General features: G+C 47.8%; 1 protein-coding gene across 1 annotated transcript in view; it reads left to right on the forward strand.

The window, feature by feature from the left end:
- Window positions 1–19,991, forward strand: part of SPDL1 (spindle apparatus coiled-coil protein 1) — a 123,330-nt gene that overhangs the window by 35,533 nt on the left and 67,806 nt on the right. Inside the window, exon 5 of the mRNA XM_029613004.1 lies at window positions 7,954–8,103. Coding sequence (XP_029468864.1) covers window positions 7,954–8,103 — 150 coding nt within the window. The remainder of the gene's footprint in view (window positions 1–7,953; window positions 8,104–19,991) is intronic.

The following is a 19,991-nucleotide window of genomic DNA, read 5'->3' on the forward strand; positions in this document are numbered from 1 at the left end:
GCATGTTCATTGTATGTATCCTGGGAAGCCGTGCATCATGCTTTAACTTTTGAGTTAGCTCTTGCTTTTCTTTCTTATTTTTTTCTTTTCTCCGTTTCCTCCAGATGCCTCCTCCTGCCCTTTCCCTTTCCAGCCTCTTCTCCTTGAAGGAAGCCTGGTGTCAGGGGTCTGCCTTGGACTGTAGTGGCCATTTTCTTTTCACTGGTGATTTTCTGCCAGATCACCAACACAGAAACTTTTTGAACTTGCTTCCTTTTCCACATTGGGGGAAAAGTGGAACGTGGAGGCCACTGCTGACCTCACTCACTCCTTCTCGGAACTTGATGGCAGAGTGCTGTAGTGGTAGCACCGTATGGGCCAGGATCGGCTATAGTGCCTCTTATTTAGGCCCAGGTAGCATCAGTTGTTGAATTTTATGTTCTTGGAGGACCTGGTACTTGGGATTTGTTATGGTTATTGATGTTTGGGTGGATCCTTGGACACTGTGGCAGCTGACCACGCCCACAGGGGGCAGTCCCATGAGGGACCACAGTGTCAAGGCTAGACTCTGGACACACAAACACAGATTTGAATCTTTATTTAAACCGTTTTGGAAACCACCAGAGGTGGCAGTAGTGAGTAGTAGATGTTGAGCTCGGCTGGGCAAGTATCCCTCAGGATGCTGGAACAGCGAATCCTCTGCTTGGCTGTGCTGTAGTGGAAAGAGACTGAGAGTTATGAGTACACAGTGAGAAACATACAGAGTCCCAGGTAGAATTAGGAGAAGCTCCGAGACAGGGAGAGCAGGCCCTCGAGGAGCGAGTACCTGATCCCTTAGAGTAGAGAGACTCAGTGGTATTGTACTCACACAGCGATTCCACTAGACGAGAGGTCTGGCACTGGATCAGAGGGCAGGCCCTCAAGGAGCGAGTACCTGATCCCTTAGAGCAGGGAGACTCAGTGGTATTGTACTCATGTAGCAGTAACAGAGATTCCACTAGACGAGAGGTCTGGCACTGGAACAGAGGGCAGGCCCTCGAGGAACGAGTACCTGGTTCCAGTGAAGCAGTGCTGTGGAATAGATGGTAGTTGTACTCACAGATGGAAACTGTTAGTGAAGTCTTCCAAGTAGAAAGGGTTGTAGATGCAGGCAGCGACTCAGGGAACATGGGCCCTCGAGGAGCAAGTACCGGTTTCGTGATAGCACCTGAAAGGAGCAGAAGAAGCCCCCGAGGAGCAGGTACCTCGTTAGCAATAAGAGTTCCAGATAACCCTGGAGTGGCAGAGTAGCTTCGGAGAGCAAATCCCATCCGTAAAATTCCGGTTGCTAACTCGATTAGCTATCAAAAGTTGTAGGCTTAAATATCGGGACAGCGTGACGTCATATCAGGGGGATGCCCCTGAGGTTTGCGCCAACGAAGAAATAAAGATGAGGGCGGCGTGTGCGCGTACTTGGAGGAGCATGGCAGGAGGCAGCACCAAAGCCGGTCCGGGGACGCCGGAGAGGTCGGCAGACAGACGCCATGGCAGCCAGTAGTCCGAGGTGAGCGGGAGGAGCCGCAAGAAGAGTGAGGTAGGCTGCGCGAAGCTGTCCTAGACCGGTCGCAACAGAATTTTTCCAGTCTTGTCCAAATGAGTAAAAGGTTCAAGTAAAAGTGCTGTCATACCCAGACTTTGCACCTTGGGGGTCTTGCTGCCATAACCTAGACTCTCTAACTTGAGGATCTTGCTGCTACTACCTTGCTGCTAGTCCCCCCCTCATGTTACACCTTAGGAGTGTTTCTGCCACTCAGCCTTGCTGCTATACCTCAGATTCTATTCCTTGGGGTATTCTTGCCACTGTAGGTGGCTGCTTTGCACCTCTGATGGTGTCTTCATACTACTCTTAGTAATGCTTTGTCCTTTGGTGCCTTGGAGTTTTTTCTGCCACCTTTGCTGCTTTGTTCTACCTTCATGGTGCCATAAGATACTCATGCTACTCTTTGTGCCACTTTGCCCTTTTTCTGCTGCCTTTGGGGGTTCATGCCACTGTAATCAATGATTTCTTTTGAAATCTTGGAGTGTTCTTGACACTCCTGATGCTGATTTGTTCCTTTGATGGTACATTTGATAACTCTGGCCCCTGCTGGCAACCTTTTTGCCCCTTTTGGCTATTCATGCCATTTTAAGAACATAAGAAATTGCCATACTGGGTCAGACCAAGGATCCATCAAGCCCAGCATCCTGTTTCCATCAGTGGCCAATCCAGGCTACAAGTACCTGGCAAGTACCCAAACACTAAGCAGATCTCATGCTACTGATGCCAGTAATAGCAGAGAGCATTCTCTAAGTCAACTTGATTAATAGCAGTTAATGGCCTTCTCCTTCAAGAACTTATCCTAACCTTTTTTAAACCCAGCTACACTAACTGCACTAACCACATCCTCTGGTAACAAATTCCAGAGCTTAATTGTGCATTGAATGAAAAAGAAGTTTCTCTGATTAGTTTTAAATGTGCTATTTTCTAACTTCATGAAGTGCCCCCCTAGTCTTTCTATTAATCAACAGTAAATAACCGATTCATATGTACCTGTTCTAGACCTCTCATGATCTTAAAGACCTCTATCATATCCCCCCTCAGCCGTCTCTTCTCCAAGCTGAACAGCCCTAACCTCTTTAACCTTTCCTCACAAGGGAGATGTTCCATCCCCTTTATCATTTTGGTTGCCCTTCTCTGTACCTTATCCATCGCAATTATATCTTTTTTGAGATACAGTGACCAGAATTGTAACAGTACTCAAGGGGCGGTCTCACTATGGAGCGATTAGAGGCATTACGACATTTTCTGTTTTATCCACCATTCCCTTCCTAATAATTCCTAACATTCTGTTTGCTTTTTTGACTGAGCTGTTGATTTCAATGTATTATCCATTATGCCCCCTAGATCTTTTTTCCTGGATAGTAGGTTCCACATTAGGAACTAACATTGTGTAACTACAGCATGGATTATTTCCTAGCGTTTAGCCAGATGGACTCAGAACGAATGGGTATAGTATGCTCGTGCTAGCAGTTGGAGACTGATCTGACGTCAGCACGGGTATATATACCCCCAGAGGAAGCGTAGCAACTCAGTAGTTTCCGTCTCCAAAGCAGTTTGGAGAGCCTGCACGCTCGCTGAGCGTGTTTCCAATCTACTTTCTATTTTCTACTTTTTCTATTCTTCTTACTAAATTTCTACAGGAACATCGAGCCCCGCACTCCTGCGGTGATACCCTTGGGGTCCCTCCCCCAGTTGAGATTCCCGGGGTGATTTCCGAGATCCCCCGGAGGTCTAGGCCTCGGTCCGGTGGCCGAATCGCGGCAGGGACTAGCACCCGGGCGAGAAGGGCTCGGGCATGGCGGAAGAGGCGCCTCGGTCCCGGCGTGGGCTTAGAGGCAGCGGGTGCATTTCCTCAAAGCGCGGCGGTGAAGGTACTTCCCCTCTCCCCCCCGCAGCCGGAGACCGCCTGGGTTCCAACCGGGAAGCACCGAGGATCAGGTAAGGCGTACATCTCTTGCTTGTTGGGTCTCCGAAGAACGAGGATTGGCGGCATTGCCTGCATGTGGCACGCCGTGGAGGTCACCATTTTGTCTGCCTTGTTCAGGTATTGAGCGCCCATGAACAGAGCAGTCAGAGTGATGTCCGACAACACCACCACGGTGGCATACATCAACCGTCAGGGCGGAACCAGAAGCCGACAGGTATCTCTAGAGATAGCCCCGCTGATGGCTTGGGCAGAGGCGAATCTCCAGGACATCTCCGCCGTCCACATTGCCGGAAAGGACAACACCACGGCAGACTTCCTCAGCAGAGAAAGCCTAAATCCGGGGGAATGGCAGCTGTCGCCCACAGCCTTCCAGATGATTGTGGATCACTGGGGGATTCCGGACATGGACTTACTAGCGGACAGGTCCAATGCGCAAGTACCCAGATACTTCAGCCGCAAGCGAGATCCGTTCTCACACGGGATCGACGCCCTGGTTCAGCCATGGCCTCCAGGGGCCTAGTTCTTCTAGTGGCACCAGATTGGCCAAGAAGACCCTGGTACGCGGACATGAGAAGACTACTGGCAGGGGAGCCCCTTCCCCTGCCAGTAGTCTTCTCATGTAGACGAAGCAGGTCCCCTCTCAGGGACCTGCTTCGTCAAGGTCCCATCCTCCACGAGGATCCAGCTCAATTCTTTCTTACGGTCTGGCCATTGAGAGGGCTAGACTGACGAAAAGAGGTTACTCGGAGCCGTTGATAGATACACTCCTCCGAGCTCACAAATTTTCCACATCCCTCACCTATGTAAGGATCTGGAGAGTATTTGAAGCCTGGTGCGACTCTAATGGCTCCAACCCACATGCGACCACAATCCCTATTGTTTTGGATTTTCTACAGGATGGGCTTCAGAAGGGTCTCTCCCTCAGCTCCATCAAGGTTCAGGTGGCTGCGCTGTCTTGCTACAGTCCCAGGAGGAATGGCAAGACCATTGCCACGCATCCAGATGTTTCTCGCTTCCTGAAAGGAGTCGAGCACATTCGTCCGCCACTGAAGTGGCCTGTGCCCCTGTGGAACCTTAACCTAGTGTTGGATTTCCTCGCGGGATCCACCTTCAGACCCCTTCAGGGCCTGTCTCTTCGTTCTCTCACTTCGAAGATGGTGTTTCTGCTGGCAGTGTGTTCAGCACGCCGCATCTCAGAGCTACAAGCACTGTCCTGCCGTGATCCCTTTCTCAGAATCATTCCAGAGGCTATCCATCTTCGCACAGTTCCCTCCTTTCTACCTAAAGTGGTCTCACAATTTCACCTCAACCAAACCATATCCTTGCCTACTACGGCGGGTTTGAAGAAATCAGAAGAAGGGCGTTTACTGTGCCATCTCGACATCGGCAGATTGCTGCCCAGATATCTGGAATTGACACAAGAAGTACGAAAGACGGACCATCTGTTCATCCTACACAGCGGAAAGAAACAAGGTGAAGCGGCCTCTCGGCCCACCATCGCCCGCTGGATTAAAGAAGTTATCAGAGCAGCTTACGTAGAGGCCGGGAAGTCACCGCCTCTACAAGTCAAGGCTCATTCTACCAGAGCCCAAGCAGCATCTTGGACAGAATCCAGGTTGCTGTCGCCTGCAGAAATATGTAAAGCAGCGACATGGTCCTCTCTCCATACCTTCTCCAGGTTCTACCGCCTGGATGTCCAGGCCAGGGAGGACACAGCATTTGCGAGGGCAGTCCTACGCGGTCCTCAGGCAGCCTCCCACCCGGGCTGGGAGTAAAGCTTTTGTACATCCCATTCGTTCTGAGTCCATCTGGCTACACGCTAGGAAATGTTGAGATTACTTACCTGATAATCTCCTTTTCCTTAGTGTAAACAGATGGACTCAGCATCCCGCCCAGGCTGCCAGTATACATGGGTTTCACCAATTCAAGGTAGGCCATGTCATTTTACTTACATGAGAGCGTCCCCTTTGCCAGGTGTCGACGCCTTCCGGTTGTGAATGCTGGTGGTCTCCAGCTCCTATCAATCGGTCAGGAGAATCCTGTTTCACTAATTTCATTGATCTTCAGTACATCCATAACAGCTTTTGCAAGGAAGATTACTGAGTTGCTACGCTTCCTGTGGGGGTATATATACCCGTGCTGACGTCAGATCCGTCTCCAACTGCTAGCACGAGCACACTATACCCACTTGTTCTGAGTCCATCTGTCTACACTAAGGAAAAGGAGATTATCAGGTAAGTAATCTCAACATTTTGCCCTATATGTATCACCTTGCACTTGTCCATATTAAATTTCATTTGCCATTTGGATGCCCAATCTTCCAGTCTCACAAAGTGCTCCTGCAATTTATCACAATCTGCTTGTGATTTAACTACACTGAATAGTTTTGTACCATCTGTAAATTTGATTACCTCACTTGTCGTATTCTTTTCCGGATCATTTATAAATATATTGAAAATCATAGGTCCAATTATAGATCCCTGAGGTACTCCACTGTTTACCTTTTCCACTGAGAAAATTGACTATTTAATCCTACTCTCTGTTTCCTGTCTTTTAACCAGTTTGTAATCCATGAAAGGACACCACCTTCTATCCCATGACTATTTAATTTTAATTTTCTTAGAAGCCTCTCATGAGGGACTTTATCAAACGCCTTCTGAAAATCCAAATACACTACTTCTACCAGTTCACCTTTTATCCACATGTTTATTAACTCCTTCAAAAATATGAAGCAAATTTGGGATGCAAGACTTGCCTTGGATAAATCCATGCTGACTGTGTTCCATTAAACCATGTCTTTCTATATGCTCTGTGATTTTGATATTTAAAATAATTTCCACTATTTTTCCCGGCACTCAAATTGGGTTCCCTGGTCTATAGTTTCCCGGATTGTCCCTGGAGCCCTTTTTAAATATTGAGGTTGCATTGGCCATCCTCCCCAATCTTCAGGTATAATGGATGATTTTAATGATAGGTTACAAATTTTAACTAATAGATGAGCATTTAGTCTCTTGTATGATCTTTATCCTGTTGGACTCTATACCCTCCCGAACATAAAGTGCCACACTCTCACCAAGTTGATCCTCCCTATCATTGCGATATAACTTGTACCCTGATATAGCACTGTCCCATTGATTATCCTCCTTCCACGAGGTCTCTGTGATGCCAATTATTTCAATCTCATCATTTGCTGCTATACACTCTAACTCTCCCATCTTACTTCTTAGACTTCTGGCATTGGCATACAGACATTTCAAAGTGTGTTTTTTGTTTGTTTTAACAACCTGCTTTTCAGTTGTTTGGGATAATTCGGAAATCATTAGCTTTGGAGATTTTTTACATATAGGCATATGGACTGTTTGCTTTTAATGGAACCTCTCTTTTGGGATGCCCTCACTCTCCTGTTTCATTAGTATCCTTCAAGGATACATTCCTGAACCACGCACTGATGAGTGACTGTCGGCTTTCCCCCTTGTTCTAGTTTAAAAGCTGCTTTATCTCCTTTTTAAAAGTTAGTGCCAGCAACCTGATTCCACTCTGGTTAAGGTGGAGCCTGTCCTTTCGGGAAAAGGTGGAGCCTATCCGTTCCTCAAAAGGTGCCACTTTGCCACAGTCTTGGTGCCTTGGAGTACTTTTCCTCCTTATGATGTTATCTACCCATAAGTTTCTTTAGAATTGATTAGAAAACCCTGATTTTTAAAGCTCAAAATAGTCTGCTTCCCCCATTGACTTTAATGAGAAACAAAAGAAATTAATTCTTTTTTTTTTTTTTTTTGTTTGGAACTAATGAAACAAATGGAAGCAACCTCTGAGACACATTTATTAATTTAATTATTTAGTAGGCATTTACTACTCACCCCTCCTAAAATTCTGGGGCAGGATACAAGAAAAACATACTGTACATAAGTTAAAAAGTAACAAAATAAATAAAATATGTTGCTGAGTATGATACATACATCCCTAATTGCCATCCCTGGGAGTAACAGGATATAGATCTACTTTATGGGATCTGCTGAGCACTTGTGACCTGGATTGGCCACCGTCTGATGGAATGCTGGGCTCAATGGACCTTGATCTGGCTCAGCATGGCATTTCTTATGTTGACTTTTAGCTTTACTTTGTCCAGAGAAAGTTTGAGAGATGTTGGTAGGGTGATGGAGGGGAGTGTATTAAACATGTTTTACAACTTTTATAAAACAATTTTAAAAAATGATATTCCTTACCAGTTATGTATGCATTCCTTATGAGAATGCCTTAACATAGGACTGCTCTTTAACAGCTAAAGAATAATGCACCAGCCAAGAAGAGAGGTAAAAAAAAGGAAAACTGATATTTGTCCGATGAGATATTGAAGGCTACTGTGCGTACTAAAAAGGGAATGCATGTAATTAAATGTAGCAGTAAAAGAATAAATATTTTCCAATACATCTGGAATAAATGCAGTGGTTAATTCTTTTCTTGGATATAGGCAATTCTGAAAGCAGAAGTGAATGATCTACATTGTCGACAGCACCAGCTTGAACTTGCAAATAGTAACCTGACGTTTCAACTGGAATGTCTCCAGGAAGAAAAAGAGGAGAAGGAAAAAGAAGCAGTTTCCTACTTCACTGCACTAGAGGTACAGATAAGATGTTCCAATGTCTAGTACTATACCTGTTAGGGAAAAGTGGACTTCATTTCTGAAGTTGATCATAAGAAATTGCCATGCTGGGTCAGACCAAGGGTCCATCAAGCCGAGCATCCTGTTTCCAACAGATGCCAAACCAGGCCACAAGAACCTGGCAATTATCCAAACACTAAGCAGATCCCATGCTACTGATGCAATTAATAGCAGTGGCTATTCCCTAAGTAAACTTGATTAATAGCCATTAATGGACTTCTCCAAGAACTTATCCAAACCTTTTTTGAACCCAGCTACACTAACTGCACTAAGCACATCCTCTGGCAACAAATTCCAGAGCTTTATTGTGCGTTGAGTGAAAAAGAATTTTCTCCAATTAGTCTTAAATGTGCTACTTGCTAACTTCATGGAATGCCCCCTAGTTCTTCTATTATTCGAAAGTGTAAATAACCGAGTCACATCTACTCGTTCAAGACCTCTCATGATCCTAAAGACCTCTATCATATCCCCCCTCAGCCGTCTCCTCTCCAAACTGAACAGCCCTAACCTCTTCAGCCTTTCCTCATAGGGGAGCTGTTTCATCCCCTTTATCATTTTGGTTGCCCTTCTCTGTACCTTCGCCATCGCAACTATATCTTTTTTGAGATGCAGCGACCAGAATTGTACACAGTATTCAAGGTGCGGTCTCACCATGGAGCGATATAGAGGCATTATGACATTTTCCGTTCTATTAACCATTCCCTTCCTAATAATTCCTAACATTCTATTTGCTTTTTTGACTGCTGCAGCACACTGAGCCAATGATTTCAAAGTATTATCCACTATGATGCCTAAATCTTTTTCCTGGGTGGTAGCTCCTAATATGGAACCTAACATCGTGTAACTACAGCAAGGGTTATTTTTCCCTATATGCAACACCTTGCACTTGTCCACATTCAATTTCATCTTCCATTTGGATGCCCAATCTTCCAGTCTTGCAAGGTCCTCCTGTAATGTATCACAATCTGCTTGTGATTTAACTACTCTGAATAGTTTTGTATCATCCGCAAATTTGATAACCTTTCTCGTCGTATTCTTTTCCAGATCATTTATATATATATATTGAAAAGCACCGGTCCAAGTACAGATCCTTGAGGCACTCCACTGTTTACCCTTTTCCACTGAGAAAATTGACCATTTAATCCTACTCTCTGTTTCCTGTCTTTTAACCAGTTTGTAAATCATGAAAGGACATCGCCTCCTATCCCATGACGTTTTAGTTTTCGTAGAAGCCTCTCATGAGGGACTTTGTCAAACGCCTTCTGAAAATCCAAATACACTACATCTACCGGTTTACCTTTATCCACATGTTTATTAACCCCTTCAAAAAATGAAGCAGATTTGTTATCTAATGGTCCAACCGACTCCCTCACAGGTTTCTTGCTTTGGATATATTTTAAAAAGTTTTTACTATGAGTTTTTGCCTCTATGGCCAACTTCATTTCAAATTTTCTCTTCGCCTGTCTTATCAATGTTTTACACTTACCTTGACAATGCTTATGTTTTATCCTATTTTCTTCAGATGGATCCTTCTTCCAATTTTTGAAGGATGTTTTTTTGGCTAAAATAGCCTCTTTCACCTCACCTTTTAACCATGACGGTAATTGTTTTGCCTTCCTTCCACCTTTCTTAATGCACAGAATACATATGGACTGTGCCTCTAGGATTGTATTTTTAAACAATGTCCAAGCCTGTTGAACACTTTTAACCTTTGCAGCTGCACCTTTCAGCTTTTTTCTAACTATTTTCCTCATTTTATCAAAGTTTCCCTTTTTAAAATTTAGTGTTAGAGCTGCAGATTTACTTATTGTTCCCCTTCCAGTTATTAATTTAAATTTGATCATGTTATGATCACTGTTGCCAAGTGGCCCCACCACCGTTACCTCTGTCACCAAATCTTGCGTTCCACTAAGAATTAAATCTAAAATAGCTGGCGTCGCTGGATCTCACGGAGGCATATCTGCACATCGGGATTCGCAAGGAGCATCAGAAATACCTTTGCTTCTTTGTGTTGGGGAAGCACTATCAGTTCCAGGCCTTGCCGTTCAGGCTAGCGATGGCCCCCAGAACTTTCACCAAGATACTGGTGGTGGTGGCGGCCCAATTGCGCCGAGAGGGCCTGCTAGTCCACCCGTACCTGGATGATTGGCTGATCCGCGCAAAGTTGGAGGAGTTGTGCAGGTCAGCGATTCAGTGGGTTTTGCAGCTGTTACACTCGCTCGGCTGGGTGGTCAACACAGCCAAGAGTCATCCACAACCCTCAGAGTCTCTGGAATTTTTGGGAGCGTTCTTCGTCGCAAGGCAAGGTTTTCCTCTCGGTAGACCGCTGCTGCAAGCTACAAGCGCAGGTCCGGGCTATTCTGCAGCTGCAGCCGCCGACAGTCTGGGACTACCTGCAGTTGATTGGTTCCATGGCTTCTACGCTGGCATTGGTTCCGTGGGCTTTCGCGAACATGCGTCCCTTACAGTCGGCGTTACTCTCCCGCTGGAGTCCGGTATCCGCGCAGTTCCAGCTCCCGTTACCCCTGATGGTTGCGCCCCGTTCTAGTCTGGATTGGTGGTTGGATCCGGGCAATCTTCTGCAGGGGGTCTCGATTGTGGCCCCGGACTGGACGGTGGTCACCATGGACGCGAGCCTCTCCGGCTGGGCAGCGGTATGCTTACGACAGTCCGTGCAAGGGCGCTGGTCTGCGACCGAGTTGAGCTGGTCGATCAATCGGTTGGAGACCAGGGCGGTTCGCCTGACCTTGCTGGCATTCCTACCATTAGTTCAGGGGAAATTGGTCAGGGTCCTGTCCGACAATGCGACCACAGTGGCTTATATCAATCGTCAGGGGGGGACTCGGAGTCGCCCAGTGGCCTTGGAAGCCCGGTTGCTCTTCCAGTGGGCGGAAAGGCACCTGATCAGCATCGCCGCATCTCACATCGCGGGGGTAGACAACATACATGCGGATTTCCTGAGTCGTCACCAGCTAGATCCAAGAGAGTGGGAGCTAGTGACAGGTGGGGACAACCGGCCATGGATCTGATGGCGACCTTTCAGAATGCCAAGGTGCCACGCTTCTTCGCCCGTCGCAGGGAACCAGGGGCGGAGGGCATGGATGCCCTGGCGCTCCCCTGGCCGACGTCAGTTCTTCTTGTACGTCTCCCCCGTGGCCTCTCATAGGCAAGGTCCTGCGGCGCATAGAGAACCATCCCGCAGAGGTCATCCTGGTGGCCCCAGAGTGGCCCCGAAGGCCATGGTTCGCGGATCTCATCAGTCTGACCTTGGAACCCCCGCTCCGTCTCCCGGCAGTTCTGGATCTTCTTCATCAGGGCCCCGTCTGTTTCGATCAGGCAGATCGCTTTTGTCTAACTGCATGGCTTTTGAAAGGTGCTGGTTGAAAGGTAAGGGTTATTCGGATGCGGTGGTGGCCACTCTTTTGCGGTCTCGCAAGGTGTCGACCTCTCTGTCATACATGCGCATTTGGAAGGTTTTTGAGTCCTGGTGTGTCTCCCGAGTGGTTCGACCTACCCAGGCTTCCATTCCCGACATATTAGCCTTCCCCCAGGAGCGCTTGGTCAAGGGTCTGTCCTGTAATTCCTTGCGAGTACAGGTAGCTGCCCTTGGTTGTTTGCGCGGCATAGTAGACGGCGGATCGTTGGCATCCCATCCTGATTTGAAACATAACACAGAAATATAGAAGTGACGGCAGAAGAAGACCAAACGGCCCATCCAGTCTGCCCAGCAAGCTTTCACACCTATTTGTTTTCATAATCTGTTACTCTGATCGCTGAGGTCAGGGCCCTTATTGGTAACTTTTTGGTTCCAATTCCCTTCCACTGCCACCATCGATGCAGACAGTGCTGGAGCTGCATCTAAGTGAAGTATCTAGCTAATTGGTTTGGGGTAGTAACCACCGTAATAAGCAAGCTACTCCCGTTTGTTTACCCTGCAAGTGCAATTCAGCCATTGTTGGTTGTCTGAATAAAAATCCTCTTTACTTAATTCCCTCTGTTGCTGAAGCAGTGAGCTGCGCTGGATACTTATTCCAAGTCAAGTATCAGGCTTAATTGATTCGGGGGTCGTAAGCGCCGTAACAAGCCAGCTACTCCTATGCTTATCTGTTTACCCAGACTATGTAATTCATTCCTTGTTGGTTGATGCTGAATATAAATCATCTTTTCTTCATTTTGCCTGACTTTGAAGGAGAGAGCTATGCTGGATGTGCATTGAAAGTGAAGTATCAGGCTTATTTGATTTGGGGTAGTAACCGCCGTAACAAGCAAGTTACTCCCATGCTTTTTTGTAGATGCAAATCCTTTTTTCCACATTTCCTCTTGCCGTTGAAGCACAGAGCAATATTGGAGTTGCATTAACTGTGTGTATGTTTATTGAATAAGGATATTATTCTCCAGGTAGTAGCCGTCATTCCCGCAAGCAAGCCACCCCTTGCCTCTTTTCTTCATTCACATCCTCTAGACTTTATGGATCCACAGTGTTTATCCCATGCCCCTTTGAAATCCTTCACAGTTTTGGTCTTCACCACTTCCTCCGGAAGGGCATTCCAGGCATCCACCACCCTCTCCGTGAAGAAATAATTCCTGACATTGGTTCTGAGTCTTCCTCCCTGGAGTTTTAAATCGTGACCCCTGGTTCTGCTGATTTTTTTGCAACGGAAAAGGTTTGTCATTGTCTTTGGATCATTAAAACCTTTCAAGTATCTGAAAGTTTGAATCATATCACCCCTGCTCCTCCTTTCCTCCAGGGTGTACATATTTAGATTCTTCAATCTCTCCTCATAAGTCATTCTATGAAGACCTTCCACCTTTTTGGTCGCCCTTCTCTGGACCGCATCCATCCTGTCTCTGTCCCTTCGGAGATACGGTCTCCAGAACTGAACACAGTACTCCAGGTGAGGCCTTCACCAAGGACCTGTACAAGGGGATTATCACTTCCCTTTTCTTACTCGATATTCCTCTCTCTATGCAGCCCAGCATTCTTCTGGCTTTAGCTATCGCCTTGTCACATTGTTTTGCCAACTTCAGATCATTAGAGACTATCACCCCGAGGTTTCTCTCCTGCTCCGTACATATCAGCCCTACTCCCCCCATCGAATACAGTTCTTTTGGATTTCCACACCCCATGTGCATGACTCTGCACTTCTTGGCATTGAATTTCAGCTGCCATATCTTCGACCATTCTTCCAGCTTCTTTAAATCCCGTCTCATTCTCTCCACGCCTTCCGGCGTGTCCACTCTGTTGCAGATCATAGTGTCATCTGCAAAAAGACAAATCTTACCTTCTATCCCGTCTGCAATGTCGAACGGGATAGATTCCTTTCCTGAAGGGGGCGACACATTTACGTCCACCTCTGGTGTCTCCTTGTCCTTCCTGGAATTTAAATTTGGTGCTTAAGGTGCTGTGTGGGCCCCCGTTCGAACCTTTGAAGGAAGCTACGTTGAAGGACCTCACATTGAAGGTGGTCTTTTTGGTGGCAATCACTTCCGCCAGAAGAGTCTCTGAGCTTTAAGCCTTATCCTGTCGTGAACCCTTCTTGCGGATCTCTGAGTCTGGAGTTACTCTCCGGATGGTTCCTTCTTTCGTCCCAAAGGTAGTGTCGGGCTTTCATCTGAACCAGTCGGTGGAGCTTCCGGCGTTCCCACAGCTCGAGCGATCGGATCCGTCCTCCAAGGACTTGAGGAAGTTGGACGTGCATAGGGCCCTTGTACGCTATCTCGAGGTTACCAATGGTTTCCGTGTTTCGGACCATCTCTTTGTGCTCTGGAAGGGTCCCAGGAAGGGGGACACGGCTTCCAAGACAACCATATCGCGCTGGTTGAAGGAAGCTATAAATTCAGCCTATCTCCTGAGGGGTCGACTGCTGCCTTTGGGGCTGAAAGCGCATTCCACGCGCGCCCAGGCTGTGTCCTGGGCGGAGTGTCAACAGATCTCTCCTCTAGAGATTTGTAGGGCAGCAACTTGGAAATCGTTACACACCTTTGCGCGGCATTATCGTCTAGATCAAAGCTTTCCAAACTGTGTGTCGGGACACGTTAGTGTGTCGCCTGCAGTGTGCAGATGTGTCGCGCAAGCCCGGTCAACTCTGATGCGAGTTTGGGCTTTTTTTTTCTAGAGATTCACTTTTTTTTTTTCAGTTTATGGGTTGCTTATTATTGGGTGATTTTTGCTGTCAATCGCGTTTTTTTTGGGGGGCTTGGTGGGTGGAACGAGCCCAGCCATCCTTGCATTGGCTGCTGCTGCCGATGAGGCCTGGCCATGAGGAGTACTGACTGCAAGCAGCAGTGTCTGGTGATCATGGAAGGGAGTGAAGCACTTAACTGGCAACAATCAAAAAGACGAGGTACATGAGTGTGGGGGCCAGACATGTGCTGGGGGGAGAGAGATGAGTGAGTGGGGGGGCAAACGTGCTGGGGGGACAGACATGTGCTTGAGGGGGAGAGATATGAGTGTGTGGGGGCCAGACATATGCTGGGGGGAGGAGAGAGATGAGTGTGTGGGGGACAGACAATTTGTTTTATTATTGTTTCTCATAAATTATAACAATAACATGAATCTTGGAATATATATTTTTAATATAAATTTAAGGTTTTCATGAGATAGGTTGTGTCGTGAAACATTTTATTTATGTATAAATTTAAGGAAACATACATAAATTGTCGAAATATGTTTCGTTCGTTTAACCTTTAACCTCTGGTTTACTAGTAGACTGAATTACCGTGTCGTGAAATTATGTTTGTCTAAAAAGTGTGTCACCAACATGAAAAGTTTGGAAAGCTCTGGTCTAGATGTACAGGGTCCCAGAGAGGGAAATTTTGGAGCAGGCGTGTTGCGAGCGGGCCTCTCCGTTTCCCACCCTAAGTAATTAGCTCTGGTACATCCCAGGAATCTGGACTGATCTGGTACGTACAGGGAAATGAAAATTAGGTCTTACCTCCGATAATTTTCGTTCCTGTAGTACCTCAGTCCAGAGTCCCGCCCTATGCTGCAGCACGTTCGGAGAGTCCGCTGTTATGGATAAACAAAGAAATGTTTGGCTCATGGCAACATTTTTTCAATCTGTTCTAATTCGTTTGTCTGGGTCAGGTTCTTGTTGGGGGAAGTGACCCGAGGGTTCCCCGTTGCTCTTCATGTATATAGTTATTTATTTATTTATGTATTTTTAATTTTTATATACCAAAGTTCTTGTAGGGACTACAAATCAATCCGGTTTACATAAAACGAAGAACTGCTCAACAGAGAGTGGAGCTTTACATGGAACTGAGGAACATATGGAACAGTATAACTGATTGACAATTTAACATAGTGCTAAATAAAGTAATAATTGTTTAACTGGAAATAAATAAAGCAATATAATATTTTATAAAGTTAGTTTAGTTTATATTGGGGAACCACACTGCTTTGACATGGCGTAATACTGACAGGCTGTGGGCGGCACCCTGGTATATATGGCAGAGCCTGTCAAGTTTTGCTCTGTTTCCACCTGCTGGTGCGGAGGCATAACCCAGGAGTCTGGACTGATCCTAGGTACTACAGGAATGAAAATTATCAGAGGTAAGACCTAATTTTCATTTTGTATCAGCTATGTCACTACAGATTGCTGCCTACTGTGCCATGGTAACACACGCCTGCTTATCCATGACCAAGAACGCCGCCATGCCTGGTAAAGCACTAGAACCAGCGGTATCTTTCCTCTCTGATGCAACCTCTGATCTGGGACACACCTCAGCCAGGGGCATCTCATCCGTAGTGGCAGCCAGAAGGCAACTCTGGCTCCGAAGTTGGTCAGCGACGCGACTTCCAAGATGAAACTCACGAGAATGCCCTTTAAAGGAGCCCTCCTGTTCGGAAGTGAACTGGAGAGGTTAGCTGACAAATGGGACGAATCTCCAGTACCTCGGCTACCAGAGGACAAGAACAAAAGAAACCAACGCCCTTCTCCCCGATTACCTAGGGGCAGAGGATCACAGCGCTTCAGACCCTTTAAGAGTACAAACCATGCCCCTCACCCCGCAAGCAGGGGCCAGTCCTTTCGGAACAAACACAACAAGAGGGGAGCTGGCTCCGGCACAGGCCCCAGCCGCACCCCACAATGAGAATCAGCCGACCCATCCACAGGAAGAAGCCATAGGTGGCAGGCTTGCCCTATTCTACCAAAGATGGGTTGAGATAACAGCGGACAAGTAGGTCCTAACCATCATTCGAGAGGGATACTATCTGGACTTCCACAAGATCCCTCCGGACAAGTTTGTGAAATCTCCTTTCCTCGCACCCTCCAAGAGGACGGCAATGGAAACCACACTGTCCAAATTGCTCGCCTTAAAGGCCATAATACCGGTGCCCACGCAACAACAAAATACTGGACACTATTCCATCTATTTTATCGTCCCCAAGAAAGAGGGAATGTTCCAGCCCATCCTGGACCTCAAATCGGTCAACCGCTACCTGAGGGTACCACATTTCTGCATGGAAACCCTGCGCTCGATCCTAAGGGAAATACAGCCTGGAGAATTCCTTACATCCATGGACCTGTCAGAAGCCTACCTGCACATTCCAGACCATCACGAGCATCAGTGATTCCTACGCTTCATAATCCTGGACCACCACTACCAGTTCCAGGCGCTACCCTTCGGGCTAGCCACAGCCCCCTGCACATTCACTAAAATCATAGTGGTAGTGGCGGTGACACTGAAGAAAGAAGGAATCCTCGTACACCCATATCTGGACAATTGGCTGATCAGGGCAAAATCTCCAGACGAAAGTCACCAGGCGACCACCAGAGTCAAGACTCTCTACTGGAGAGCCTTGGGTGGGTCATCAACACAAACAAGAGCTGTCTGCAGCCCTCCCAATCCCTAGAATACCTGGGAGTCTAGTTCCACACCAAACAAGACAAGGTCGTTCTTCCCCCTACAAGGAGAAGAAAACTGATGAACCAATTACAAAACCTGCTAGGAGGTCCCCACCCCAAAGTATGGGACTACCTCCAAGTCCTCGGTCTCATGACATCAATCCTGGAAGTGGTCCCGTGGGCAATAGCCCCCATGCGACTGCTGCAGCGCTCTCTACTGTCACGATGGAACCCGATGTCCCAGGACTACTCCATCCGCTTCCAGCTCCTGGAGGAAGTGCGGAACCAGCTCCAGTGGTGGCTACAAGAAGACCATCTAAGCAAGGGAGTAAGGCTATCTCCACCAACCTAGGTCTTGCTCACCACGGATGCGAGCCTACGAGGGTGGGGAGCCCACTGCCAGGAACTGACGACCCAGGGGCAATGGAACAAGGAAGAGTTGGGATGGAACATCAACCGACTGGAAGCCCAGGTGGTCAGACTAGCCTGCCTACGGTTCCGTCACAGACTCCAGGGCAAATCTGTCAGTCATGTCGGACAATGCCACAACAGTTGCCTACATCAACCGCCAGGGGGGAACCAGAAGCCAACAGGTGTCCCTGGAAACAGATTCCCTAATGGCGTGGGCTGAAGCAAACCTATAAGGGATCTCAGCCGCAGACATCGCGGGAAAAGACAACGTCACTGTGGACTACCTCAGCAGAGAAAGTCTAGACCCAGGGGAATGGAAGCTGTCGACCACAGCCTTCCAGTTGATAGTAAACCGCTGGGAAACCCCAGCCTTGGATCTCCTGGCAAACCAGTCCAACGTCCAAGTTCCCAACTTCTTCAGTCGCAGACGAGAACCATAATCACAAGGGATCGATGCCCTCGTCCAGACCTGCCACAGGATCGATGCCCTCGTCCAGACCTGCCACAGGAAGACCTGCTATATGCCTTCCCCCCCCCCCCGAATGGCCACTGCTGGGCGGGATCATCCGCAAGATAGAGCACCACAGGGGACTAGTACTTCTAGTGGCCCCGGACTGGCCAAGAAGGCCGTGGTACGCAGACATGAGAAGACTCGTGACGGGGAGCCCTCTCCCTCTACCTCCACACAGGGATCTGCTTCAACAAGGCCTGATCCTCCACGAAGACCCAACTTGATTCTCTCTTACAGTCTGGCCATTGAGAGGACACGCCTGAAGAAGAGTGTTTACTCGAGGGCGGTGATTGTCTCCTTGCTTCGAGCATGCAAGTTCTCCACATCACTAACCTTCATACGAATATGGAGAATGTGCAAAGACCACGACATCCTTCCGCGGACAGCCAAAATTCCCACGATCCTGGAATTCCTGCAGGATGGCTTACAGAAGGGGCTGTTCCTCAACTCCATCAAGGTTCAGGTGGCCACGTTGGCATGCTTCGGAACCAAAGTGGAAGGCATTAGCCTAACATCTCATCCGGACATCACCCGCTACCTGAGAGGGGTCAATCAGAGCCGTCCACCCTTAAGGTGGCCGGTACCCCTATGGAACCTGAATCTTGTACTAGCTTTCCTAGCGGGAGCCTCCTTCACACCTATCCGCGATCTGTCTCTACGACTACTAACCTTGAGTACTGTATTCCTAGTGGCAATATGTTCAGCCCGTCGCATCTCCGAACTTCAAGCACTATCCTGTCAGGAACCCTTTCTCAGGTTCACACCAGAATCCATACAGCTACGCACTGTCCTCTCCTTCCTTCCAAAGGTGTGTTTTCACTTCCATCTAAACCAAATCATCTCGCTACCATCTCCAGACGAGCACAAGGGCTCAGAAGAATCTCGCCGTCTTCGCCACCTAAACGTCGGCAGACTCCTAGTCCGATACCTGGAAAGTTCGGAATCCATACGAAAGACGGACCACCTATTTGTCCTTCACAGCGGGAAGAAACAAGGAGACATGGCCTTGCGGGCAACCATAGCCTGCTGGATCAAAGAAGTAATCAAGACAGCCTACGTAGAGGCAGGCAAGCCTTCACCTCTACAAGTCAAGGCCCATTCCACTAGAGCCCATGCAGTGTCCTGGGCGGAAACAAGGATGCTGTCACCCACTGAGATCTGTTGGGCGGCGACATGGTCCTCCATTCACACCTTCGCCAGGTTCTACTGCCTGGTTGTTCAAGCTTGGAAGGACACAGCATTCGCAAGGGCAGTACTAAGTGGGACACGGGCAGCCTCCCACCCGGTTCGGGAGTAGCTTTTGTACAACCCATTGGTCCTGAATCCATCTGCTACACGCTAGGAAATGGAAAAATTACTTACCTGATAATTTTGTTTTCCTTAGTGTAGACAGATGGATTCAGCATCCCGCCCACGGCTGCCGCTATGCATGAAAACCTCGGGTGTCAATTCCCGAGAGCAAGACAAACACGGGTAAGCCACGCTTCCCTTCAGCTTAGCCACCCATAGTTACCAGGTGTCGTCATTTCTCGGTTGAGGGCACTGGCGGTCTCCAGCTATAGTCCACATCAACCAGTTCAAGTTAATCACGTTTCTCAAGTTATTCAAGTTAAACAAAGTTAACCAAGTTAATCAAATTATCCAGACATACATACATCCACAATTGCTTTGCGAGGAGAATACTGAAGAGCAGAGCTTCCTGCATGGGTATGTGTACTGGTGCTGATGTCAGATTGAAATCTGACTCCGTCTCCAACTGCTATCAGGAGCACACTATACCCATTGGTCCTGAATCCATCTGTCTACACCAGGGGTCGGGAACCTATGGCTCACGAGCCAGATGTGGCTCTTTTGATGGCTGCATCTGGCTCGCAGACAAATCTTTAATAAAAAAGTAAAAATCTAACAAAAACCCCCACCCTCCTGATGCCCCCCCCCCCCCCCCCAAGACCTCCAAAATTAATTTACTACAACCCCCCACTCTCCTGACCCCCCAAGACCTGCCAAAAGTCCCTGGTGGTCCAGCGGGGGTCCGGGAGCGATCTCCTGGACTTGGGCTGTCGGCTGCCAGT

Source organism: Rhinatrema bivittatum, chromosome 8 (genome assembly GCF_901001135.1).
Source record: "Rhinatrema bivittatum chromosome 8, aRhiBiv1.1, whole genome shotgun sequence".
Lineage (NCBI taxonomy): Eukaryota > Metazoa > Chordata > Amphibia > Gymnophiona > Rhinatrematidae > Rhinatrema > Rhinatrema bivittatum.